General features: G+C 34.8%; 1 protein-coding gene across 1 annotated transcript in view; it reads right to left on the reverse strand.

The window, feature by feature from the left end:
* The window catches only part of LRP1B (LDL receptor related protein 1B), a gene marked incomplete at both ends in the record, with an annotated part of 775,176 nt that overhangs the window by 36,014 nt on the left and 711,281 nt on the right, over positions 1-27,881 (reverse strand). The window contains 11 exons of the mRNA XM_080621164.1: positions 5,669-5,794; positions 6,272-6,445; positions 9,368-9,484; positions 12,764-12,870; positions 13,132-13,355; positions 19,197-19,438; positions 21,706-21,825; positions 22,861-22,995; positions 23,489-23,626; positions 23,884-24,006; positions 24,544-24,666. Coding sequence (XP_080477290.1) covers positions 5,669-5,794; positions 6,272-6,445; positions 9,368-9,484; positions 12,764-12,870; positions 13,132-13,355; positions 19,197-19,438; positions 21,706-21,825; positions 22,861-22,995; positions 23,489-23,626; positions 23,884-24,006; positions 24,544-24,666 — 1,629 coding nt within the window. The remainder of the gene's footprint in view (positions 1-5,668; positions 5,795-6,271; positions 6,446-9,367; positions 9,485-12,763; positions 12,871-13,131; positions 13,356-19,196; positions 19,439-21,705; positions 21,826-22,860; positions 22,996-23,488; positions 23,627-23,883; positions 24,007-24,543; positions 24,667-27,881) is intronic.

Genomic DNA, 27,881 nt, shown 5'->3' on the forward strand with positions numbered 1-27,881 from the left:
CTTTTAACAATATAGGGGTTTTAATGCTGCTGCTTTGTTGTCTGAAAGTAAATACAATCTTGCTGATTCACATCAACTAAGTACAAAAAAGGATCAGACGCTTTTTTATGGGAGACACGAGCAGAATGGTTCCATAGGAAGAAGGAGAAAACCACAGAAGAATTGTTACAAAAAGATGAATACTCTTAATGTGAATTACTGAATAAAGTCCTCTCCAAGAAGAGCTCAGAACAGCTCTAGTAAGTACCCAATCTTGGAACAAAGTTTAAAAATAAATAAATTGAGAGTTTCAATCTGGACTCAATTCAATACTGCTTTGAGCTTGCTGGAACTTGGACTCAAAGACCCCTCAGCTACTCTTTATTTCTGAAATTACAGCAGTAAATCACTTCACTTGTTATCCCACTCCTAGTCTATTGGATCTAGACTCCTAGTCTACTCCTAGCTACTCGATAGCGTTAACATGAAAGGAAAAATAGGGCATAGGTCATGTATTCTCTCCTACCCTGGCTATGTAGTCTTCAGCTGCCTTGATTTGCCTATTTTGATCTTAATATATCTTCAGTAAAGAATCAAATAGCTTTGATTTGCAGTTTTTCTTCTTGATATGACTGTTCGACACAATCATTAATGGACTTCTGCTCGACCTCTGACTCCTTCCTTTAACTGAAAGTACAGGGAAATCTTACACAGAAGAATGCTTTGTAAGCTCTACTGTGTTTTTTTTTCTTCACTCATTCAATTTTTTGATATTCCATCCCTATCCCTCCAGTCATACAAACACACATCTTTTATTGGCATTTCTGTAACAACCCTTTCTTTCTTGAGAAAAATGAATCTTACTTTTTGATACTTTTTTCGCTTTGAAATATCCACTGATTTCTGGACTATGCAGTTAAATAGAGATGACATTATAGAGCATGAGGATCATGAAGTACATTCTTTGGGACAAGAACAGTTTCCCTTCCAACAGTGGAAAATACTCAACTCATGGGGCATAAAGACATTTGTTCTTGCCTATGCTTCAGACTAGGGTGTAGGTCATCCTTCCAAATGCAGAGCTCTAATGTTACATTAAGGTTGCATAAACATTCTGGTCCCTCCAGATGAGGGTCTTACTATCTGCCAGTTTTCCATATGCTGAGAATTATTAGAACAAGGTGTAATCCCAAATATTGCCTGAAAGCTGCAAGATCATCTTCTTTGTTCTCCCTTCACATCTGTTTTCTTTTAAAAATGTTTGCTTTACAAAGTCAGATAGAAGAGAAGGGCTAAGTAAAGGATGCACAGTGAGAAAAACTAACCAACACCTGCTGCAATGTAACCCATTTTCTTCTGTTCTGGGAAATATCAGTCCCAATGGTAACCCTTTTGTAAATACAGAAGATACTACTGTAAAAAAAAGTTTTTTTCCAACCCAGAAGCAGATTTTTGTGTGAAGCCTGTTCTATTTGATGTCTAAAAAGACTGAAAGCAGGACAAAACCCAAGAAGATGGCTTCGATTGAACTGCCATAGCTTCTGCTAGTACAGCTCCCCGAGGCAGACTTTGTGGGTGAAAAAGAAGGTATACAAGGATTGATCTCTACATCCCCAGCTAAAGCACCTGGTCTGCCATCTAAGTGTGCAGTGGGAAAGTCGCCATAGAAATGTGCTGTAGGAAACACCATGATAAATTAAATGTTTCTTCTCTTTTCATAAGCAACATCAGATCTGAGTCTTTGGAATTTTTCTCAGGCTTTTCATTCAGCCAAGAGAGCACAAATATTCCCTCTTAAAATGAAAGTGATAAACATGCAGCTCTGGAATATGGAACTCTTCAAAGTGTTCATTATTTTTGCTCACTCAGCTGTGGCACACAGTGTCTTCCTCCAGTACATGTCTATTTTCATCCTCTTGGTACATCTTGAACTTCACTGTGCTACAGACAATTAGATGCAATAACCCTATCGGATGCAAATCCAGTGGTCTCTCTTAGGAAAATGAAGTGGTACTCTACCCATTTGAAAGCTAAAAGGCATCTTCTAAACTGAGAAAGTCAGGGCTGCTGTAGTCAATAAATAAAACACAAATGAACTATGCTTTGTCAATCATAATCATCTAAGGAGAAATGAGATGTAAGTTTATATAAGAACACACAGGAACTTGCTTTAATTTTATTATAAAAACATTCTGAATGATACAACAGGCATGTTGTGATAAGTTTTGCTGGAAAAATCCAAATCAAACCAAAAAGCTGTTTCTCAGCAGTTGAGTGAGGTGCTGGTGAAACAGCTGTTCAGAGCAATCTGAATTGAGTCTTACAGAAAGCCCCTGAGGAGTCAATATTTAGAATTCCTCATCTAGGACTTACGAAGAAAAATCAGCTCAATGGATCAAGCCAGTAGTACTATTTTATGCAGAATTTCAAGACTTGGCTCAGTATTCTTTCTTTAACTGCCATCTTACCCCGACCTCCCCCACAGTCCAATGAACAAGACTGAGTAATTTTGTGGGATACAGTCTAAAGAAAAAGAGCAAGACTGGGATTACCTCCCCGTCACCAACCTTAAGGTAAACAGAGTAATAAAAAACTGTACGAAGCGTGCAAGGTGTCTTTACAATAGTCACGCCAAAACCTACCAAAACGAAGAATGTCGTGATTATGTTGAAAATAATCATTACTTGTTTGAAGGCATTTTTCAAAAGGATAGAGACATATGCATTGTCAAAAGAGAATCTTCAAACATAGACTCTCCTGGGGGCACTACTGAAGATGAATGGGAAGTGGAGATGGATGGATGTCCCATTTTGACTCTGTCAAGTCATGGAAATCTACTACTAGCTTCCTTACTACATTTTAAGACCCAAACCATTTAAAAGACGCTAAAAAGTATTACAAATGTTCAATATACTATTGTTGACTATTGTAACTTGAATTATATATCATTCAGAAAGTACAATTTAGTCACACTAGTTCTTGATATCCACAATTATTACTCAAGAACTGGCTGGATGGCCGCACGCCAAGAGTTGTGGTCAACGGCTCAATGTCTGGCTGGAGAGCGGTAATGAGTAGTGTCCCTCAGGGACTGGTGTTGGGACCAGTCTTGTTCAACATCTTGGTCGGTGACATGGACAGTGGGATTGAGTGCGCCCTCAGCAAGTTTGCCGATGACACCAAGCTGTGTGGTTTGGTTGATATGCCGGAGGAAAGGTATGCCATCCAGAGGGACCTTGACACGCTTGCAAGGTGGGCTGATGTCAACCTTATGAAGTTTAACCATGCCAAGTGCAAGGTCTTACACCTGGGTTGGAGCAATCCCAGGCACAGCTACAGGTTGGGCTACAGGTTCAGAGCAGCCCTGCGGAGAAGGACTTGGGGGTGTTAGTCGATGAAGAAAATGAACATGAGCTGGCAGTGTGTGCTCGCAGCCCAGAAAGCCAACCGTATCCTGGGCTGCATCAAAAGGAGCGTGACCAGCAGGTTGAAGGAGGTGATCCTGCCCCTCTACTCTGCTCTTGTGAGACCTCGCTTGGAGTATTGTGTGCAGTTCTGGTGTCCTCAACATAAAAAGGACATGGAACTGTTGGAACAAGTCCAGAGGAGGGCCACGAGGATGATCAGGGGACTGGAGCACCTCCCATATGAAGACAGGCTGAGAAAGTTGGGGCTGTTCAGCCTGGAGAAGAGAAGGCTGTGTGGAGACCTCCTAGCAGCCTTCCAGTATCCGAAGGGGGCCTACAAGGATGCTGGGGATGGATCATTCATCAGGGACTGTAGTGACAGGACAAGGGGTAATGGGTTCAAACTTAAATAGGGGAAGTTTAGATTGGATATAAGGAAGAAATTCTTTACTGTGAGGGTGGTGAGGCACTGGAATGGGTTGCCCAGGGAGGTTGTGAATGCTCCATCCTTGGCGGTGTTCAAGGTCAGGTTGGATGAGGCCTTGGGTGACATGGTTTAGTGGGAGGTGTCCCTGCCCACGGCAGGGGGGTTGTAACTAGATGATCTTAAGGTCCTTTCCAACCCTAACTATTCTATGATTCTATGATCTAGGCACTTTCTGTCTATCCATAAAAATTTATAACCCTCTGTGAAAATAATTTAAAAGCTTCTTCAGATATTTAATGGAAACATAATTTCCTCAAAACTATACAATGACATAATCCTTTGCCTCACTAGTAAAACTGTAGCATGACTGAAATAATGGGTTCAAATCACTACCAATCACCAGTGAAAAACAATATCCTTCTATTTGTGCTTTCTTCAACATCAAAGTAGTACCTATGGGCCATCTGAAATATTTTTTAAGTGGTACTGTATCCACAGAAAATCTTGACAAGAATTCATCTCAGATGAACCAAGAGTTGACACATGGGAGGGCTGGGAGGCGGGTTGTTCTTTGAAGACAGAAAGCATTGAGACTGATTTGTCTCATTAGAAACCTTGTTAGAAATGCATACTAATGTTTTCTATTACGTCTACTTCAGCGGCATCGCTTCCACCCTAACAGTGGAAATTGTTGTAAACCAGCTGTAAACTACTTTATATACTTGTATAACTATTATATATATGTGCATTGATAGGTATTCAGTGAAGGATGCACAGTAATAAAGATTTATTTCCTCTATTTTGACAGAGCATGGTGTAGTACATATAAAAGTTGGGTTAGTACTATAAATACATTCCATACAATGTACTCCTACATAAGCAAAAACCATGAGTGGGTTTGTTATCTAATACAAGTTTTCTAGTATCGCATTACTCTCTAAAATATTCTTAAATTTCTTGGGAAGAAGGAATGCTGCTGGACAGGATAGTTTTATTTCATTAATACTACATCATAAACCACTAAACCAGAGTTGAGTTAATTAAAGACTTAAAGAGTAGGCAGTATAAATAGGTGAGATTTTCTCCAAAGAATAATGACATTTCAAGTAAATTAAATTAATCACTAAATTGAGCATTTTTAAGACTGAGGAGCTCATAAAAAAATGTATTACTTATACTTCTGAGCCTGAAATTAAATATTAGAAAAACATGCTACTACATTCTGACTTCTCATACACTTAAGAAGTCCTACTGTATGATTTCTAGAACCTTTTAAAATTCAAGCTCACTAAGAATCCTTTCCAGCAGTCTGAATACCTTAGGTTTGGCCTCAATTAGAGTGGAATAGTTTTAGACTATTTAATAATCTCCTTGGAAAAGAAGATTCCTCCTCACCCCCTCTGTGTGCCCTCAAATTTAACAAGAACTTAATACCTTTTTTACAATGAAGTCTGCTTTCATGTGTCTTGATATTAGTCATTATAAATGCTATTGAAAGATACAATTTTAGATAAAAATATTTCAGTTGTTTTTTTCTTTTTTTGCCAGTTACATAAAAGTCGTCATTATTTGCTATGTTCCTGTTACTGCCTTTTGACTATTGCTGCAGTCTAAGCAGAGGTGTTTCTTGATGGTCTTTAAGGTTATTCTTTTCTTCTGAATGGCTAAAGTGTAGTTTGGAATCCAAAACACTTCAGAGTTTTATAAATTTCTTTTGATCCATATATAATCATATTCACTTTAAATTTCATCTTGTATCAGATAACTCTTGACTTGCTGACAGCCTAGTCTTTTGCAGTGAGAATAAATGACCATTTGTTTATTTTTTGGTTCTCACACAGTTTCCAGTACCTACCTAAGAGGCTCTGAGCAATGCATGTTCCATTCACCAGTGATTTTCCTTCTGGACAAGCACATGTTGCACCAGAAGGGTTGAGTAAACAAATGAATTCACATGTAAGGTCCAAGCATGGATTTGGCACTGTTTAAAAACACAAAATATTAAAAATACTTAATTTTCTTTTAGAATTACACTGTGTTCTAAAAGTAGGAAAAAATAAATAATCAGATTCAGACATTCTGATACACTTCTAGTTACCAGGATATCAAGAGCCTGAAGTAAGTGAGCACATTCATTTAACTGGCAGCACAAGACTCATACCAGGATAGAAGTTATTCCAGTAACAAAAAATGTATTGGTAATAAGTAACTAAAAAACCTCATCTGATTGTGGCTAGAAGTACCTCTATTCTGCAAACATTTGTCCAATGTCCTTTCAAATGAGAGAAAATGCATCAAAAAATCTAAATCAAATTTATATAAAGAAATATGACTAAATCTATTTCCACTTTGTACAATGAAGTTCTGTTTCATATTTATACAACTTGGCTACTTCCTGCCGCTCCCACCTCCCAAAGGTGAACTTGTTCAATATTGAGTTTAAATTATGTTTACTCACAGTCCATTTGTTTGTAGCGGTGAAAAATCAAGGCACTTTTTGCTTTGTCAACATCCACACTTAGATATTCTACAAGGCTCCTGCCAAATTTGTGTACTCTAAATGCACCATTTTTAGGACCTGCTCCATATATGTAATCCTCAAAAATGTCAATTCTATGTGGATGCAGTAAACCTTAAATAAAAATTAATAATAAATACAAATATATATTCAAATTATAAACAACTTGGGTTTAATAATAACAGCTTCAATTGCATTACTGCAATTACCACCCAAAAGACATCATTATTCAGACAACTTGTTTTGTACCCACAGAGATTGCCTTTAAAAAAACAATCTGCTTAAAAGAAACACTTCCCATACTACAAGCAAAATCTAAAGCTTTGTATCAGCTTTCCACACAATTCAGCCTCAGAAACCAGTTGATTATTGAAAAGCAGGGAAAATCCACAGTAAAAACTAGCTAATGAGAATGTACACTTGAACTAGAAGTACGTGTGGAAGAAACATTATTTTGCTGTACATAAAGAAACTATTCTGATAAAACATTTCTTAAGCTGCTTCTTACTATATTTCAAAGGTTAGCTTTCATGCTATGCCTATTTTAATCATAATGATTGTAAATTAATGCAAAATAAAATGTTAAGACTCTACCAGTTCCTCATTTTTGAGAGCTACAAGCTACAAGACTACATAGTTGGATTTGCCATGCACAACTGGCAGCGGAAATTCACACGTTTACCCACATAGCAAGGCAATGGCTTCTGACTAAAATGTCTTTGCCAGAGACATATCTTTTCTTGATTTGAAGCTATAAAGTAACAGAATCTATCATTCCCTGTAATACTTTGTTTCTACTATTATCCCCATTTACTGTAAAAATGGTTTTATATTTCACTTGTATTTATTCAGTTTCAATTATCAGCCTTTATTTGTTCCTATTGTTTTCCACTTATCAATACTTGTACTCAATGAGAAAATATTTATGAATTCTAGTTCATTATTTTATGCTTGTTTAATCAAATGGGTTGCAGTGTTTAGTCTCATTGCTAAGCAAGGTCTAAACTCCCCAATTTTGCTTTTGTCCTGTTTCTCTATTTTTTCCATAGTTACTACAAATGTCAACAGGAGACTTTGCTTTAGTTATCCTGTATTTCAGTATTAAATACTAGGTATGGAAGCAACAAAGTCTCTACATTCCATTTTCCCTTTTATAAACCCCAAATTTGCTGTGTTTGGCAGCCCTTCATGCTAAAAAAATGAAAAAAACCCCAACAAAACAACAAAATTCCTTCATGCTATAAAATATTTTGAAAGTCATCAACTTAAATGCCTTCTATTCTGTAGCACTGCTGCGTGGTTGGGTTTTTTTTTCTCTCTTGAAGAATAACCTCCCACTTATTCTTAAAATAAAAATAACTACTGAAACACATTAAAACACAATCTAGGATACTCTGTCATTCTTTGTACCAGCCACAAACAGTGAACACGAGTATGAAATGTGTGTTTTGTGTGTCCTGGGTTCAGCAGCAGCAGTCACTTTCTCTTCTTCTTAGTAGCTGGTGCAGCGCTGTGGTTTTGACTTTCGGCCTTGGGATAGTACTGATAAAACCAATGTTTTCAGTTGCTGGTCAGAATGTTTACTCTGACCAAGGGCTTTGTGAGTCTCATGCTCTGCCAGGGAGGAGGAGAAGCTGGGAGGAAGCAGGGACAGGATACCTGACCCAAACTAGCCAAAGAGGTATTCCATACCACAGCACGTCATGCGCAGGGATGTAACTGGGAGTTACCCGGAAGGGCACGCTCTGCTCAGTCGGACTAATTTTCGGTGAGTGGTATCGTATTCTCTTCCTTTGTTATTTCCCTTATCATTATTATTGGTGGTAGCAGCAGTGATTTGTGTTATACCTTAGTTACTGGACTGTTTTTATCTCAACCTGTGGGAGTTACATCTTTCGATTCTCCTCCCCATCCCTGCGGGGGGGGGGGGGGGGGGGTAGGAGTAGAAACTGTGTGGCTGACTTGCCGACTGGCTTAAACCACGACATGTGACAGATTACAGTCAAGCCACAATGAAATACTAGAACCAAAGGAAGTGCAAGAAAAGTTATGAGGAGGAGTTATTCTCTTCTACAATCTCTTGTCAGTCATCTGTAAAGAATGGTTCAGTGTTACAGGAGGTTTTAGTCCAATCCCTGCACCCAGAGTGATCTTCTTGAGATGACTACTTCCATGTATATTGATTCAAGTTGTGAAATAAAATGGCATTAAACTGGAGTAAGATGATTTGAATCTCGTCCTGCTCAGTTTGGATTATGGCAGATTTTTTCCTAGTATCTTCCAGACCCCCCTGGTGAATTCCAGATGATTAGTTAACAGACTCAGTAGCACTAAATGTAATATCATCCTGATTAAACTCCGTACCAACTGCCCACAAAGCAATCCTCATAAAAAAAGTCTGCTTTTAAATTTATTTTTTTAATATTTCCTCTCTTTTCATCTCAAATTTCATAAATTATTATATATATATTATCAAATAGTTGAAAAGTCAACATGCAATTCTATAAAAGACAAAGTTCGCTTAACCAGAATCTCTTTTCTTATGAAAAGAACTTTCCTCATTCACATTCTGTTAGCAGAATTCTGTGATTACTTACTGACCTGAAAGCCAAACCCATTATTTTTCCCAGAACTTATTCAGGTCCACTTTCTATAAACTATACAAGTCCTGCACAATGCAGACAGCTCTAATTTCTAACTAGTCAAAGTGCTCCTGTCGCTATATAAGTCCAAGTGAGGCCAAGTTTAAATATTAATCACAATGTTATTTGATAATACATAAAATATCAGATTAGATAACAAACTTTTCACTTATTACTGAATCTTTGTTCCTCTAAAGGAAATTTGTCAGATTATTTTAAAGCTAAAATTATCCTACCTTACATATCTATTTGATTAGATAATATCTGAAGTATTATCTAACAAAAGCAATGAATATTACTTAATCACTGCTTTTTGTTTATAGTTCCTCCGAATAGTGAAATTTCATCAAAATAAAATAAAGTAGAAACCATGTTATATAAAAGCTATCCATACCTTGTTTAGTGGTCACAGACACAACTGAATCAGAACCATCAAAAAGAACGCTGCCAATAACAGATAATTCAAAATCAGCCCAGAACAAACGCTGACTGAACTGATCAACTACAAGACCTACAAAGAAAAAAAGTTCAAATCAGTATATAAAACCTGAAAAGCAAATAATATTTTTATATAACTGTACATTTTTATGCTGTTCATATTCTTATGAACACAAAATACGGTGACAATGAAAAGACATTACTGGAAAATAAGAGCAACAAAATTTTACACCTGCTTCTTTAACCTTCCAAGGTCAGTACCTTTTCAGACCCATCATCCTCATGCGGTAGAGATATATACCAGGTGAAAAGGAAACATAGACTCTAATCTGGTGATTTGCTCTACCAACAACAAAAAAATCTATTACGACAATAGAGTGCTAAGCAGTAGCACCATTTTGACCAAGTAGTAGCACCAGTTTGACTGTGTGTTAAAAGCAAGTCATTCAGATTTCATAGAGCCTTCCTAACCTATCCTGTTTCCACAAGTATATAATTGTGGGGTTTCTAATAATCAATACTTCACAAGCAGTAATTAGTATGGAATTAAAAATCAAACTATTTTAATTACATTAATACTTCAAGACTTAAACAGCAGTGTTGACAGATGTATATATTCACATATATATGAGAAGAAAGCACAAAGGTGACAGAGCTGAAATGAAAATAGCAGATAATATGACTACTCAGCCTCCAGACAGTAACTAAATAGTTAAATCAAGCAGTCTGTGTTTCATAGCAGATGATTACAAGATTAATATGCCATTTTAGGTCATCTCAAAAGTTTCAGCCTGAAAAAACATTGACTCCATAAAATAATTTAATTCTGAGCTTTTGAAGTCATAGTGTATTTTTAATAAGAATGGGAAAAAGGATCTTCTTTCTATTTATGTAAGTAGGTAAGTCAGAAAAACTACATCAAAAGAAATTATACATAATAGCAAAAATATTCCTCTTAAGGTCATAAATTAATCAGTCACAGAGAGATGACGTACAGACCAGTGAAATATGCTTACATTTGCAACTCCAGTAAAAACCAACCAACCAACCAACCAACCAACCAAACATCCTCTTTAAAAGAGACACTGGTATTCAGGCATATAGCTAAAGAGAATAATTTCTGGTAAAAGATAATCACAAGGTATCAACTCTGTGTGATACATGGTACCAATAAAGGAGAGTATTTTAGAAGCAGTCCCTACTCTCCAGGTTTGAATTATTCTTTTCATTTCAATAAGAATAGTTAGATCTTAAATAACAAATAAGTAACATTCTCAATGCATCTTTCACAGGATCAGAGACAACATAATGTAAAAAAGTAGCTATATTTTGGTTTTTATGTATAGCAGTCCTATCATAGCTGTTATAATGTAAATCCTGTGAAATCAAGCCCAAATGCTCAAACTCTCACCCTCCCTTACTTGAAATAGGAAAGACATATTTAGTAATATATTCAAAAGCAGCGGAACACTGGTTAGTAAAATCTTAAACTTCATCTAAACAACAGTAGTAAAGTCTCATTTGGGAGGAAATATTAAAGGCTTGGGCTCTTTCTTTGCATTCAGTTTACAAAGAAATGGACCTGTGTGAAATATAAGAAAAAAACCCAACAACTCCATAAATGTCTGCTTTCTACCATGAGGAAACAGAAGAAAAACACAGAATTATGCCACAATTGTGTTTTCAGGCAGAAGGCACAGGAAAACCCAATACTGTGGCAAGGTGTTTCTGAAATTCCCTCTTTGCAAAGCCTGCTCACTTTTGGTAACTCTGTTAATTTTCTAAATCTTCATTTTGTTCATCCTTGTAAAGAGGCAGAGGTCTGGCTAAATGCTTATATGAAACTTTGCTATGTAAAATATATGAAAGAAAATTCTATGAAGAAAAGCTTTTCATTTCTGCTTCTGGTAAGATAAGAAGTAAATACCTGCATTTTCAGCTAAGGTTGATACCATTATTACCTACAAAATTCAGTAAATTCACTAACTCAATACTGATAGCCAAAAAAAAAAAAAAAAAAAGGTGGGGGAAAATGTTTAAATGTCCTTTTATGTTCAAGAAAGTGATGGCTGGCTCTGTAGGACATAACCTTGGCAATAAACTATACTAAGAGACAAAAAAAACCCAAAAAACAATCCCACCAATTAGAACCAAATCTCATGATTTGTATATCTGATATGTTCAGAATGTTTTATATAAAAACTTCAGCAAAAAATATGTAACAACTCTGGTCAACATAAATTTCTGTTGCCTTTCAATTTGAATAATCAGAAGTGTCTAACTGAATTTACTATTATGTATTTTTTATTATTATTACTATTGTGCTTCTTACTTACCTAAGGAGCATAAGTTTCCTATCCTCAGAGCTTTCTTTATCACATATGTAATTTCTTAAATTCCTATATTTCAATCTAATCCTGTCAATAATCCTCTTTAAGGGATGAGGATAAATTTACATACACAACACCTTAAGCCCACTGTACCATGGAACTTGACCGATGTTAAAATATTATACTTGTTGCTGTGACAGTGGCAGTTTCTGAGACACTGAGATATTCAGTCAGCATCCTCCTGAAAGAAGCCTATGTTTCAACAAATATGCGTACCGAAGTTGGACAACCTCTAATTTGCAATGCAGTAACAAATTATCATTGTTAGCCTGAAGAGCCATCAAATACTGCATGAGAAAACGGGTCAGGACCAAATCAGTCGCAGTTTCAAGGCAGGATGCTGCTATTTAAAAGAGAGGCATTTCATTCTCAATTTATCATTTCCTTTGTCATATAAATTACTTTTATCCTGCCAATGAAGTCTTAGTGGTAATTTACGAGATCTTAACATGCATTGTCAAGCTTCAAAATAGTTTGGTAAAACACGGAGATAACTGAGTTGTTGCTTCTGTGAATACCTAAACCTTGTTTTATACCATTTTTCAGTGTATTCAGGAAAGTAACTAGAATAGGCTGTGAGATTTCAAATAAAATCTTAAAAAATGTGTCTCACCACTAACTGGTGTTCCTTTAATTGATTTCGCTTGTTCAGTGTTTTTGAGCAAATCATATTTTAACTGATTACATGTAGTCCTTTGGTATCACTTTGTAAAATCATCACATTAAACTTTGTATGAAAGTTCAAGTCATATTAACGTGTATCATTTGAAAACAGAGGTAAGAATTTGATTAGTAACTGCCTCTGAATAACCAGAATACATATTTTTAAAAGTTTTTGGTTTTTGTGTTTTATTTTTTTTGTTTTTTTTTTTTTTTGCAAATGGAGACACTGGAATTCAGCCAACAAATCCACACGAGTTAGGAAGTGCCATGTAATTAGGAAAAATGGATAAGCTGTATACCTGTAGGTCTTTGTAAATTCTTTTGAACCAATATCCTTCTCAGAGTACCATCCATGGATGATTCCTCTATGTGAGAGCGATCTCCAATAACTGTCCAGTACATCATCCTGAAAGTATTAAACATAAAAAATAAGCAGGATGTCTATGGAGAACCTCAAAACACTTCACTGATAGTAAATTATCATGAGCCTTTAAACCTACCCGAAAGATGGCAGAGAACTGATCCTGATTTACATACAGGTAAATTGAGCAGAAAAGTTAAGTAAATGACTTGAAAAAGTTTAGACATTTGTTGACATAATTTTATTTGTCTTACTCTGCATTTTTGTTTGAATTGCCAAAAGAGATTAATGTTGACACATACATACCCCTTTTTAGGATTTACAGCAATTGCATATGGTTCTCCTGCCATGCTTGTAAGGAGTCTTGTACAGTTTGGTCCATTCAATTGACCTACGTTGATGGAGTATCTCAGACTAGTCCAATGAGTTGTATAATAGCTGAACCAATGCATTCTGGAATGATCAGTCCAGTAAATATTTCCAGCAATCCAGTCAACAGCAATACCCCTGGGTCTTTTGAATTCTGGACACTAAAAGGAAGAGATGTGTAAGCTAGATTTATGGAAATGATCTTTCACAGCAGCTGCAAAGTTACACATTTATGTAACTTTTTACAGTTAAGTAACTTTTACCTTTAGTGTGATGAAATATCTTAAAATGCTGCATCGGAAATACATATATTCTATCTGTAGGAGATAAGCTCTAAGTGATCTGCTGACAGTTCCATTCAATGCAGAAAAAGAAGTTACTGTTTTAAAACAGTTTCCTTGAGTCTAAGGCTACCTACATTAAGAAAAAGGCACTTAGGCATGAACTATTTGAACTACTGATAATGAAGCAAATAAATGTTACATACTGTAGCTCAAAAGGAAAATCAAGAATTAAGGTTCTACAGCTATTATACTCCAAGCAGAACGATGCTATAATGTCCCATCCCAAAGCCTTAAGTAAAAATGATGCTTGAGATCATCCTGAGGTACAGCTGCTCAGTGTGCCAAGGATAAATAAAACTACTGCATTTAGAAAACTGCAGTGAAGTACCTCTGTATTCTGACCAATACTAGTATGCAATTATAAGGACTTTTTTACTTGTTTCTCTTCCCTTGCTGCTAACTGTTCCCGTGTTCCACCACTGATTGAATCTAGTTAGTGTAATATTCTGCTTCACATGTAAAAGAGGCTTCACTGATTGTAACTTCAAAATTATAAACTGTGGTATCTCTGTCTTTATCCCCAAAAAATGTTCCTATGGATAGAAGTTCATATTGCAAATAGGAAATATATATAAACAGGTTTCTCAAGTCTAGCAGAATTCCTGCAGAGGAGTAAATTCCGTAAAATAGGACTACCCAACTATTTCTAACATGAATGCAGAATAACAAAAAATTCAAGACCTGCATGAACTAAATACATATGCAATTGTTTGCCTGTTTACCTAGAATGACATCAAGTTAAATTATGAACAAAAATGTCTATTACTTGGCAAATGCAGTAATGTAATGCTACTAAGTTATGTTACTAAAAATCAGGGAAGAAATCCTAAAATAACTTGTTTTCCTCAGGTGCCAGAGTTCCCTAATACTGCAAGATATTTGTACACTATTTTAATCATAATATAAAGGTCACTTCATTCTCTAGGTGAAATAATAGAACTGCAAAGGGGAATTTAGATACGCTGTTGTTCATAAACCTTTACTCTGCAAAAATGTCACAGAATGCATACTCTAAAGACATACAGAACCCTGACTTTCTGTTTAGATGAGTATTAAAGAACCAAAATCAATCACTGCATTTACAAAACAGTGGGGTTTTTTATAAACATAGTCACTTTTTAATCAAAATAACATATCGTAATTCTTTGTTATGATATTTGCAGTATATGGTATATGGCACAGATGCCACAAACATTTATTTTTTTTTTTACATAATCCAAGCAACATTCATGTAAAGGACAAGATATCGAAAAATGTGGGTATTTGCAGATAAGCAGAATTGTATTTTTAATCCAAACTCCTTTTAATTCTGGGTAATATTCAGGCACTTGTGTCAAGAAGACTCTCATACCTGGAGACTAAAAAGGTAAATGACACTGGCCTACAAGGAGAAATCAAACATTATTCTAAAAGGAAAGCAGCTATCATGGATAGCATAGTCCCTTGTCTTTCTGTGGACTGTTAAAGAACCACTGTTGACAGTGCAACTACATTTTCTGGTATCGGACAGATGGGAGTTACCATACAGAGTGAGAGACAGTTCCCCAAAAGCTGGTCTACAAACAAATAAGACAAAGGAATGTCCTAAAAAGAATCCAGAACAAGGTTGGGTTGCTTATTAACACTGAGCCTTTTTCATTCTTCTCAACAATACAGAAGCGAAATTCCAGTAATGCTGTGGTGCATATTAAAGATCAAATGAACAAGGATATAACCAGAACAACTGTAAAGGAGCCATCTGGTGTAAGACATAAAAAAAAGAGAATAAAAACTACTAGCTGATGCTATGGCTGTGTAATTCTCAGTTGTGTTCATTAAATTTCAGCCTAGCTACATCATATTTCTGATGTGTTATGCATCTTCTCATACTGTCTAGGAAAATTACTTACTGTAAATGAGATTTTACCTAATGGCTTATTTGGATTATGCTAATTTTGAAGAATGAATTTGCATACGGAATAAGGATGAAAATACATTAACAAAATGACATTATTATTTTCTACAGTTATTTTAGCCCACTTTGATGCTGGATAAAATGCACTATAACTTACCAGAAAAATAAGGGTTTGAAGCCTAATTGCCTTTTACAGTATGGCATATTATAGTCTAACTACAGACTGTGTCAGCCTGATGACTTTTGATCAGAATTGCTACCTATTGTAAAACCTGTTTTAAAGATAAAGAATTTTTTTTTTTTTTTTTTAAAAAGGATTATTATAATTGAAAAAAAGAGGAAATTTAAAAAAAAAACCCAACAAAAAGCTTGAAACTGGGAACCATGCAGATGTAACAGTAGATTACAAAAATATTTTCAACCCCAAAAGTTGAGTTTGAATGAAGAAAATATTCACACATGCAGCAGGAACCCATCATCTTGATGCTTAGCATTTTAACACAGTAAGATTAAATTACAAATCTAATTTATGCCATAAGCAGGTGCTAAGCAACATTTTGTCTATTTACATTATTAATATTTTTGGTATGGCATTGCATATGCCATTTGGTATAGCATTAGTAAACTAATGATTTTTTGTTGCTTAAAATACCCTCATTAAAAAATTGAATTATCTAATGACATATTATTAGAACAATAAAAAAAAAAAGAGAAACAATAATACTAGAAAACTTAGAGGCTTTTACTTGCTGAAACAGAAAATTTTCCTCAAGAGATGAGGAGCCCAGTGGATGCAATGGTTCATCAAACCATCATTTTTATTACATTATTAGGATCATTTTAAAATCCCAAGCAGCTGATTCTAGAAAGAGATGGTTTCCTAAGTACATAAAATCAATCCATACAGAGCTATAGCTTTAAAATAAATCTTTAGTGATATTTAGAGAAAGCAGTCTAGAAATTGTTTCCATTCACAGTGATGCACTGAATTTCACTGGGCCCTGGGACAAATGTGAATATACTTATGAATATATCACAGGACTGGTTAAGGGTCCTTGTTAAGCTCTCAGAATACTGGGACTGGAGGAAGCTGCTAACACATTGACTGGATACATTACAAAACCTATGTTTTTCTTCCTATTATATGATACAATTATTTTAAAGTTCAGCTTTATGTCCTCTTCCACGAAAAACAGCACTTGAGTTCAAGTAGCAAGTCACTCTGTTTTGAATATTCACCTCAGGTAATTTATATATCTCCTCCAAGGATTATTCCAGCAAACAACTTCACCAGTTATCAGCAATTTATTTCTACCGTCTTAAATAGAATGCATTCCTCTTCTGTCTCTGTCAATAAACTCTGAAGAGTTCATATTTACTATTTCCTTTAATACTTCAATTTATACCAAAGCTAAAACCCTTTTTTGCAGAAAAATACAAGAGATACTTAAAGCTATTCTTTGAGGAAGGCTCTTGATATGCTAATTCCATGGAGCAATTTCAGTTGAGATGGATTTTTGCATTAATGTAATTACCTGAAAATGCAGGTGACTTTGCTCAAGTTTGCTGTTCTGATTTACATATCAAAGTCTAGATATAAAAGTTATAATGTAATCTTTGAAAACTTATCCATTAAAAAACTTGGGTTAAAACTAAGGAATTCTTAAGCTTTTCAAAACCAAATCTAAGTGACTGTATTAAAGCAACACTATAAAACCAATTAACCCACTGATCGGTTATATATATAAGGTAATAATATTTGAGTATGAATAACAGAATGCTGAGAAAATACCCTGAATAGTTTAACACAATGAGAAATAAATACTTCACAAATATAAATCTATCAAAGACATATTCGGATACAGTCTGTGCATTTTCCACACACAGATTTGTAAAAAAGGTTTGTATGGCTTGGATCAAGAATCTTCATGAGCAACTACCTGCATTGATAAAATAAAAATAGTTTATAAAGAAAACCATTATTTTTCCAATAATTTTGAATTAAGAGGAAGTGACTAGAAAGTATTCTTGCATAATACTGAAACAAGGATACAAAAAGCAGAAAGTATTTCAGTACTTCAGAAAAATAACAGTAATTCAAAGAACATTTTATTAGTTTAAACAGGGAGACATTGTCACATCCTTATCCTTGCATAAGACATCTGCATATTAACCAAAAAGAAATGAAATAAATAATAACCCCCCCCAAAAAAGTTTAATTTCACAAGACTTTACAAGTTCATTACTTTCTAATAATGAACTTGACAGAGATGTGTCTATCAGGATTTCCTAGGCGCAGGTACATTTCAGTGAGAAAGGTCACAGTAAACTTCAATACATACTAAAGAATCCTTCCCCAAAACTCAAATTACATACCTGACCTACCAGACATGCTAGGAACAATTTTCTTAGAATCGTAGAATAGTTAGGGTTGGAAAGGACCTTAAGATCATCTAGTTCCAACCCCCCTGCCATGGGCAGGGACACCTCACACCAAACCATGTCCTCAACGCTCTGTCCAACCCGGCCTTGAACACCGTCAGGGATGGAGCATTCACACCTTCCTTGGGCAATCCATTCCAGTGTCTCACTTTGTACTTTAGATTTACTTCCATACACTTTCTACCACGAAAACCTGGACCATCTTGTGCTGGGCAGGTGGAAGTGCTGGTTTTTAACCTGTCTTCCCATACATATGCCATCACAGACACAAGATATCTTCACTCCATTGCTGTCTACATCCTCAGGGTTTTTGCCGTGCTGCCATTGAAGGTCAGGAATGTCAGCTGTTTGTAAAGGAAATATCTCTGGATGAAAGGTACTTAGAAGTGGCTTCAGGTGTGTAAGAGCTGAATGACAGATGAAAGATTAGTCTACTGTTGCTACTGCTGTTTATTCTGCTGGGTATATAAAAGTATTCATGTGATATAAGGTCATCACTGCTACCTCACTGCTACCTCTCCTAAATTTAAGGAAACAACCAGAAAGGTGTTATTTCTAACCTGATTTATTACTGGCCAAGAAAAACTTAAAAACTCTCCTACGCCACCACATCTAAGTAAAAAAACCCAAACCTGAATTTACAGCATTATAGAAACATGAATTTAAAGAATGATCATATGGTTATCTTCACTACACACATTAACACTTTCTTGAGAGCTTTGTAGAAATATATTAGACAAAATGACTATCAGCCTGCATCTATTTTCAAGTAAAGTCCACTTAAAAATACCCTAGGTTATAAAAACCCTAATTTCTGTTGTAAAGTGCAAAATTACATCTATGTTTATTGAAAAGAAGATACTATACAGTTCAACATATAAAGGAATAAATACATATTGTTATAATTTTTATATGTTTGTCAGAGCTTTGTTAATATTATTGTTTATATCGTCACTATAGAAACCAAGCTTGCCTTTGGCCTATCTACATTTTCTGTCTTCCAAGCATTTTGCAACTCATGCCTTTCTTTAAACCATGTGTTGCTTACATACATCTATAATAGCATCTCTTGATGGTATAACCTTTTCAAGCTTCTCACATACGAGCTATTTATCTGTAGAAAACTTTTTTAAATACTACAGTTGTGTTCTCTCAGAGACTCAACCAAGCCAGTCAGTCTTGAAAGGAAATGCCTTAGAAGACATATACACCATTTGAATAAAACTGTTCTCAGGTAGACATTTTAATAAGCACATGTTATAGACAATTAGAAAAGAAAAATATAATAAATTTGTATTATGTAATCTTTGATTTTGACTTACTATCAAGCCGCTGTTACTTTGCCTTCTCTCCCGGTCATGAAGTTTTCTGTAGAAAATCCCTCCTGGATTAAACTGAGTACTCCAAACAATCATGTCCCCTTGAAAATATGCATCTATTCCAGTTATCCTTGAATTATGTTCAATATGTGATATTTGCTGACGAACATCACTGTAGTTGAATGGATATGCAAAACCCACGATGTCAGTGTCATTAGCAACATAGAGAACTTGATCTTCAGAGCCTAGGGATTATTGTAATGAAACAAAAATAACGTAAATATCAAGCAATGCAAAAATCAGTCGTTTTCACTCCAGTAGCTATTTGGTGTTTATCTTATATAATTTCTGTTATAATTTCTTATGTTGAAATTATTTTCTGATTGTTGAAGACAGCAAAACCACTCACACTCTGGACAATAAATACAACTCTTCATACTATGTGTATTACTTCAGTGCTCTGCAAGTTCACACTGTGACACTTAAGACTATGTTTTAAGGAATATATAATAATTTGATCACCTTAAGCAGTATATAAAAATTGGGGATGTTATGCATTAAGCCCAATATGAATAGCTATATATTTTTATATGCATGTTGTGTCTAGAGGGTCCAAAATACATATCTATTAAGAAAACACAAAGTTGCCAATGAGCATTGTTTGAAATTGCTTAATTGGAAATCAGAATTTGAATGATCCTGTATTTAGTGAAGGCAGTGAAATTTTGAAATTGACTGCAATATCAGCAAACTGGATGAAAGTTGCTACAGAACACACACAGTTGTGTCTTACATCTCCTTATATTGCAGATTGTGAACATTTATGGATACATGTGAATGGGTGGTACTAGTGGATAACTAGCTACCATCTTCATTCAGATGTTGTAAAGTATGTTATTAAGAAAAAAATTCTATCCAGTAACTATTCATTAAGTTTTGAGAAAGTTTCAAATCTGATGTAACCGTTAAAATGCACTTGCAATTTTGTAATTTTCCAATTTATATCACATTTATCTATAGATAATCAACTTATAGTAATGTCTGTCCAACACATTTCCTCCTTAGGAGTATGAAATATCAAAAATAATTTGTTCCCTCACTCCTGCTAAATACAAGAAAAAAAAGGAGTTCATTAAAGCAAATATCAACAAGGGAAAGAGGGAAACATTAGCTGTATTGCAATGGAAATGAAGTTGTGAAAAATTCAGATGTAGGATAATTATTCCCAGATTTTTAAATTATAACCCCTCAGAATAATGTCTGTATTTCTATAATAACAAGCCACTATCTACAAAGCTTGTTTGTTCCCATGTCATAATCTGACTGCTTTTGCGGCAATACGCAATGATGCTAAATCCTGATAAAGTCCACATTATATAGAAGAAATTACTAATGATCCACTGATATAATCTTCCCATGGTAAGTTTGATTCAAGAGAATGTAAACAATTCATGTTAGAAACCTGTCACCATCTAACTACCCAGCATGGCCATACCTACATTACTGACTGGTGTGCTAAAAGAAGGAAGAACTGGATTTAACATGATACAATCTATTATGGTTCTAGGATGCATGTCCACAATATGTGCTTACTGACCATAAGGTTCAGATCCTGTATTGCTCATGGTGGTGCACCAGTTATGCACAGAGACATATGAGGAGCCACACCTTCTAACTTCAACACTCGTTCTGCACTGAAGACTTCAAGTGTAGGTATAAGTCAAATTCACACCAAAATCTCGCTCAATTACAGGTGAGACATTATGATCATATTTACAGTCATTCAGATACAGATCCATAAAGATTATTTTAACTTTACTCAGGCAGCTGGATTATTGCTTGTTTCATTATGATTAGCAAGTTACCTAATACCCAGTCTTAATACCTCTAATATCTCTTAATACCAGTCTTAATACCTCTACTTAATGCAATACCTCTGTTTTATGAAAGGCAGAAGTAACTTCCATGTGTGTCTACTGCTTTACCTTCACTAGACTGTGATCTAGGCAGCTGATTTATATGAGGAGTATATTCTTAGGTGACTGTACTTAGAAAAACTCTACTTAAATGACTTCTATATGATTTCTCAACAAGACAAAGCAAAATATATTAACTCCAAATACTACTTATTTCTAAAGTCCTAAAACATTTCTATGAAAGAGTTAATTCTTCTTCTCAAGCTTCTGAAACTTCACCAAAATGCTTACATGCTTGCCCATATAAAATCTCTGTTTTTCTTATCTGTGTTTATCTTTTTGTAAATAGAGATGTAGTAGAGATGGAGTTGGAAATGGACTTTCATATTACATATGCTCATTTACATGGAAGCGGTAAGAACTTACTGCTTACCGAAATGAAAGGTAAATCTGAGTGGTTTTGGGAATTATTTCTGTGCACTATTCAATAAATATTTATATAAAAATAAACTATATATGCAACACATCAGTGTTACCAACCATGTTCATAACAATTATTTAGAACTATCTCTCCATTTTGATTTCTATAGCCTTACCTTTTGCTATGCAACTGTTATTCCTCTCCTTATAATTTTTCTCACATGCACATTTGTATGACCCCTTAATATTATTGCAGTGTTGGGAGCAGGCACCAAATACCATACACTCATTGATATCTATGAGGAAAAGAATAAAAATTTTACACCTATAGTTTAATAAACTATTATTTAACATGTTCTGAAAAATCACGGAACAAAGCAGATGAACAAAAGGAATCTCATAAGCATTGGTGTTATCTTGCAACAGTATGAACAAGCCTTCTGCAATTATTACTAATGTTACTTCCACTGCAATCAAAGTATCTCAAAGATTTTTTATATTATTTCTCCATCTTTCCTACATCAACCTATTATCATCAGACCTTGAAATCAACTTTGAGAATGAAAATATCTGCCACAATTATCTCCAACATAGCTATCTCTGGTACTGTCAAAGCTACATTATTAGCCCTTACTGGAAAAAGCCCCAGTGTATACCCTTTTGCTTAAGAGCCAAAGATGGAAATTTTTGTCTGCAAGTATACGTTCACTTTGATAGTCCCACTAAAGTGATCTCAACATTTTTTGCAAGTTGTTGCTCACCAGTAAAGAAAATAAATTCACAACCCATTCTTTGGGAGAGTAGATTTATCTTACTTTTCTGAAAAACTCTTTCATTATAACAACTGTGCCTCTTTTTCCTGCCCAGTGTGCCATCATATATATTAAGACCACATTTTCTAAGGAATTTTACTTTCAATATGTTTATTTTTATTTCAGTTTTCGTTTATGCATCTTCATTATTTTAAACATCTCAAAATAGTCTCATATACCAATTTAAACATCCCAATTTCTCAGTTAAATAATCCACTAGATTTTAAACCACCCATTAACCCCTTAAATCATAAAATCACTTTATAGTCTACCAAACACCTTTAGACATTCTCAACCAATGTTAATATTTGATAACCTTTCATGATAAAATGAGTAAATCTACGTCCTGTAAATCCTTTCTGCTTCTTTTCTTAATGGGATTTCTTAATCCCATAGCTATGAGTTTTTACTCTATACAGAAAAACTATGTGATATGTATCCCTTTCTCCAGCATAGAAAATTGACAATGCAGATGATTTTTAATACTGTACAGCAGGGGATGATGGAAAAGACCTGTACCTTCACACTGTCTGTTCCTCTTGTTTCTCTGAAATCCAGGTTTACACTGACACAGAAGGGATGTTTTTGTTTGATTACAGTATGCATCATCTCCACAAGGGTTCACATTATCTTCACATGTATATTCAGCGACACCTAAGCATAAACAAAATGTCTAAAAAACTGCTACACATTTGTTTAAACTGGTAAAAATGAGACCTAAGATAACAATGACAAATAACAAATTTAACTATCTATTAAAAGAGTATCAGGTAAATTTTACATAAATCTATGACGTTACAGTATATACCTACATATGTACATAAACTGACTGTATTTAATTGAGATACTTCATTTCTCATCAAGAATTCACTACTAAAATTGATCTTGTTTCTAATATGAAATAAAATGCCATCAACTTACAGCTAAGATATTTCAAAAATGCAAGAACTACTTTAAAAACTACTACAACCTAAATTGCTATAAAATTTGCCCTCCTCTTGTGGCAGGTCAAATAGAATGAACTCTTTCTTTAACTAAAACCCCCACAACTTTAACTGCTGTGTTGAGTAAATTTTGCATGGATGAAAGTATCAGTTAATTATTTATTTTCTGCTACAATCACAAAAACATATCTTGTCAAACTCACTTATTTTGCAGTCTTGCTCATCTGAACCGTCTCCACAGTCATCAAACCAATCGCACTGTAACTCCATTGGAATACATTTCTTATCATTACAAGCAAACTCATCTTTTTTACATGGTCTTGCTTTATATGTGATTTTATCTATATAATTGCAAATTAATGAGAGAAAAATAATCAATATTTAAAATTCTTAGATTACTTTAGACACGTACAAATGGGAATGACCATGAAGCATTAAGGAACTGAAAATTATTTCAAGCTTAATTTCTTTCGATTTCAAATTCTGATCTACTAACCTCCAGTTAAACTTTACTGAAGGACAAGCAGATCTCTGTAACACAGTTTGCCTTCAAGTTGTTTTCTTTGATCTGAATGCCTTGAAAGGTAATGTCACCTACCGCAGTGATCTTCATCCGAGTTATCACCACAGTCATCAACCTCATTGCAAATCTGCTCAGGTCGTAGACAAACCCTGTTGTTTCTACATCTGTATGGCCTTGTTGGAGGACATGGAAACTTTACTGTACATTAAAAAAAAAGAATCAGCTATTAAAAAGCTAGCATTCTTGACACTTTTATAATGTCTCCTTATCAAAGCAATATGTAGATACGGGAACACGGCTGTACATGGCATATGAATGGTACTTGATTTTAACTTCTAGTACCTGATGTAATAACACTTTAACAATGTTTACAGTATAAGTTCTTCATTTAGGAAATGAAATTATTTTGTGTGATAAGCCTAATTACACTTCTTTTTGAAAATCAGTAGTATGACAGAAATAAAACAAAGGAAGTAGGAAGCTTAATGATGTTCAGTATTTCAATGTAGAAGCAACTTTTTCTCATCTGTGCACTTTCTACAAAAAGATTAATTTCTCACAAAATACCTTATGTGAAATTACTTGAACTGCAACAACAGAAAGCTATATCTCACATTTCAAGCTAATCTTCTAAAAGAAAACAAACTTAGACACTGATGTCCTTATACATTTATGTACATTGAATGTAATTTCTTGCTTAACCACATAAAAACACTGAAAAACATAATGTCATACCACACATTTCAGCAACTTCATCAGAGTTATCTCCACAGTCATCCTCGCCATCACAAACCCAAAAATGTAGTTTGCAGAGGGAATTGTTGCACAAAAATTCATCAGCTCTACATATATTTCCCCCTGGGAGGATGAAAAAACAGAAAAAAAAAATTAAAAAAAAAAACAACCAAAACCAAGAGAACAACCAAACAAAAATAAAACCAGAAAAATGAAAGACAAAAGAAAGAATGTTAATTCTTGATAAAACCAGTACAATCACTTATCATATACTATCTGCAGAGAATGACACACATTTAGCACAACTAAATGTACAAATATCAAACGAAAGGGTTTGAAAGGCAGAGAGAAGTTTTAATTTAAAAATCTCTTTCTTGACCATACATTTCTTTCGCTTTCTTTTCATGACTATCAGCTAGGAATTACTATTTGGCATGACTACAAAAAGCAGTTATCAAAGAAAAACACTCAAAACTCAGTTACAAAAAACAAAACAAAACAAAACAAACCCCACCCAAAAATGCCATTAATTTGTGCTATTAAACAATGGTACAAATCAGAAGACATAATGTTGTGGTTTAAGACCAGCCGGTAACTCAGAACCACACAGCCACTTGCTCGCTCCCCCCACTTCTTCCTTCTCCGCTCCTGGAGGGATGGGGAGGAGATCGAAAGAATTTAACTCCCACAGGCTGAGATAAGAACAGCCCAGTAAGTAAGGTGTAACACAAACCACTACTCCTACCACCAATAATAATAATGATAAGGGAAATAACAAGGGAAGAGAATACAACTGCTCACCACCTGCTGACCGATACCCAGCCTGACCTGAGCAGCAATCTAGCCCTTCCAGCTAACTGCCCCCAGTTCTACATCCTGGGCATGACGTGCTGTGGTATGGAATGCCTCTTTGGCTAGTTTGTGTCAGGTGCCCTGTCTCTGCTTCCTCCCGGCTTCCCCTCCTCCCTGGCAGAGCATGAGACTCACAAAGCCCTTGGTTGGAGTAAACATTACTGAGCAACAACTAAAAACACTGGTATTATCAGTGTTGTTCCCAGGCTGAAAGTCAAAACCACAGCACTGCACCAGCTACTAAGAAGGAGAAAAATGACTGCTATAGTTGAACTCAGGGCACAGAAATATGGTTAATCTTGTGAAAGGCCACTTCAGTCCAGGTTTGTTTCATATGAATGTCTGATCTTCCAACTCCACCTCTCTAAGCAACACATTGTGCTCAGAAGAGATGAAGTGATTGCAGTCCCTTAGACATGGGGTAGCATCTTTTTCTTCTGAGGAGTAATAGGGTTGGTCAGGCTTATAACACCCCCATCAACTATAAATTCTGCAATTAGGGAAGATCTAGCCATATACGTACAGAACAGATAAAAACTAGGTGACCTCTAACATTCTCTTTCTTTTTGTAACTTCTGAAATTTCTCATTAGGATATTTACTTAACAGAGATTGATTTAATCATCTAACAAAATGAAACAGAGGGTGAGAGAAAATATTTTAAGCTGGAGTGCTCAAGCTTTAAAAATTGGTTCAAGATGGATTCAGTTTTAATACGTGAAGCAGTAAGAAGGCATTTTGTTTCAAAATTATGACTAAATTTTACCATTACCAATCAACAAAGTTATGGAAACTTCTTGAAATAGATTTTCTGTATTACATATTTTCATGGTAACTGAATTCTCAGTTTCCTGAGACTAGTGTAAAAAAAAAAAAAAAAAAAAAAAAAGCTGTGTACCTGCAGAGGAGGAAACAATGAAATTTTATGAGATAACACCAAACCTCTAGTTGTGGCTTACCTCAGTGTATTACATCCACCCCAATATTTACATCAGGCTCCAGTGGCTTTTTACTTATTCATTCAGTGCCCTGTTCACACCCCATTAAAATCAAAAAAGTCACTTGTTTTGCTATACAGAGTTCAGAATGTTTTAAATTCCACACCCCCTCCGAATACTGATTTGCATAAAATACCCGCTGTGTAAGAGAATGTTGGGAACTCTCACTCTGTGTTACCAAATATAATTAACTCCCATTGCAAATACAACTTAGGAACATTAACAGAAATATTCTTCATTATTATCCAAGAAAAATATATAAAATTCAAGTATTCTTCATTATGAAAGACGTGAATACAAATAACTGTATGTGTGTAATGACAATATAACCATAATTCTAGTTGTATGATAAGATTGAAAAGAGCTAAGTTTATAAATATGAACATTGGGCTACAGATAAATATCATGGAGATTGTTTTAGAATGCTGTAGAATGAAACTACATTTGTGTTTGCTGTATTTCCAAAGAGGAAAAAATTAGTTATCAGTGAGATAAACTGGCATTTGTTTCTTGTGATTGCTCTGCCTGTCATAATTCCTTTAGAAAACAGATTTCTGTACCAGAAATCATAATTGTGACATAAATACAAAGTATTACAGCAATAACCAACTAGGCAAAAGACTTCTTATTGCATTATGAGCAATTTGCAGTTCAAGAAACTCCATTATGCAAGCCAAAGAATAATGTGGGCTTCAGATAAAATGAGCACTTTCCTATTTACTTACACTTCATTGTTTTTTAAAGAAATACAGTCCAGATATTTTTAAAGCAGTTTTAAACTCCAGGATAACTTTTTTAAAAACTTTATCTCAGTCTTCTTAAAATAATTAATTCTTAAACACTTCAACACATGATTTCTCTTTGCATCTAAACATATCTGGAATATTCTTCCTATTTTCTTCATTTTCTGATCTGTTTCAAAATTAATCATCCCATATAACTTCTTTTTTTCCTAGTGGTAAGTGTTGCTTAACAAACTTACAACAAAATAAGCAAAGGAAATTTTACTTGGTAATTGTTGCTTCATCTCTGATTATTATTCTTACTCATTATTGCACTGTGCAATGCTTATGAAGTTACATACATATGTGACTGTAGGTGACTAACAGAGAGAACTACTCACTCACTTAAAAGAAAAGGAAATGAAAAATCTGGAAAAAACTAAGCAGCTGACAAAACACTGAGTCAAATTTTGCTTTTAAAAAAATCTGACTAAGAATTTCTGTTTGTCACAATTATCGAACTACGAAAATTAGATCAAGAGATGTATTTCTCAAACACATATTTGGAATCTTAATCACAAGCACAAAGGTTTGAGCATAGTGTTTAATGTCCTATGAACGAACTTATTGTTGTCTCTAAAGAGAGTGAGAATTCAAAATGCAGTTTAATAGGTTATTATTAGTTGCACCCTTTCATCTCCATAGAGAAACAAAATAATACCCTAATGTCTGCTGGGGGGACAACACAGCAGGGCATAAACAAGCCA

This window comes from Psittacula echo (genome assembly GCF_963264785.1).
Source record: "Psittacula echo genome assembly, chromosome: 6".
In the NCBI taxonomy this organism is placed as follows: domain Eukaryota; kingdom Metazoa; phylum Chordata; class Aves; order Psittaciformes; family Psittacidae; genus Psittacula; species Psittacula echo.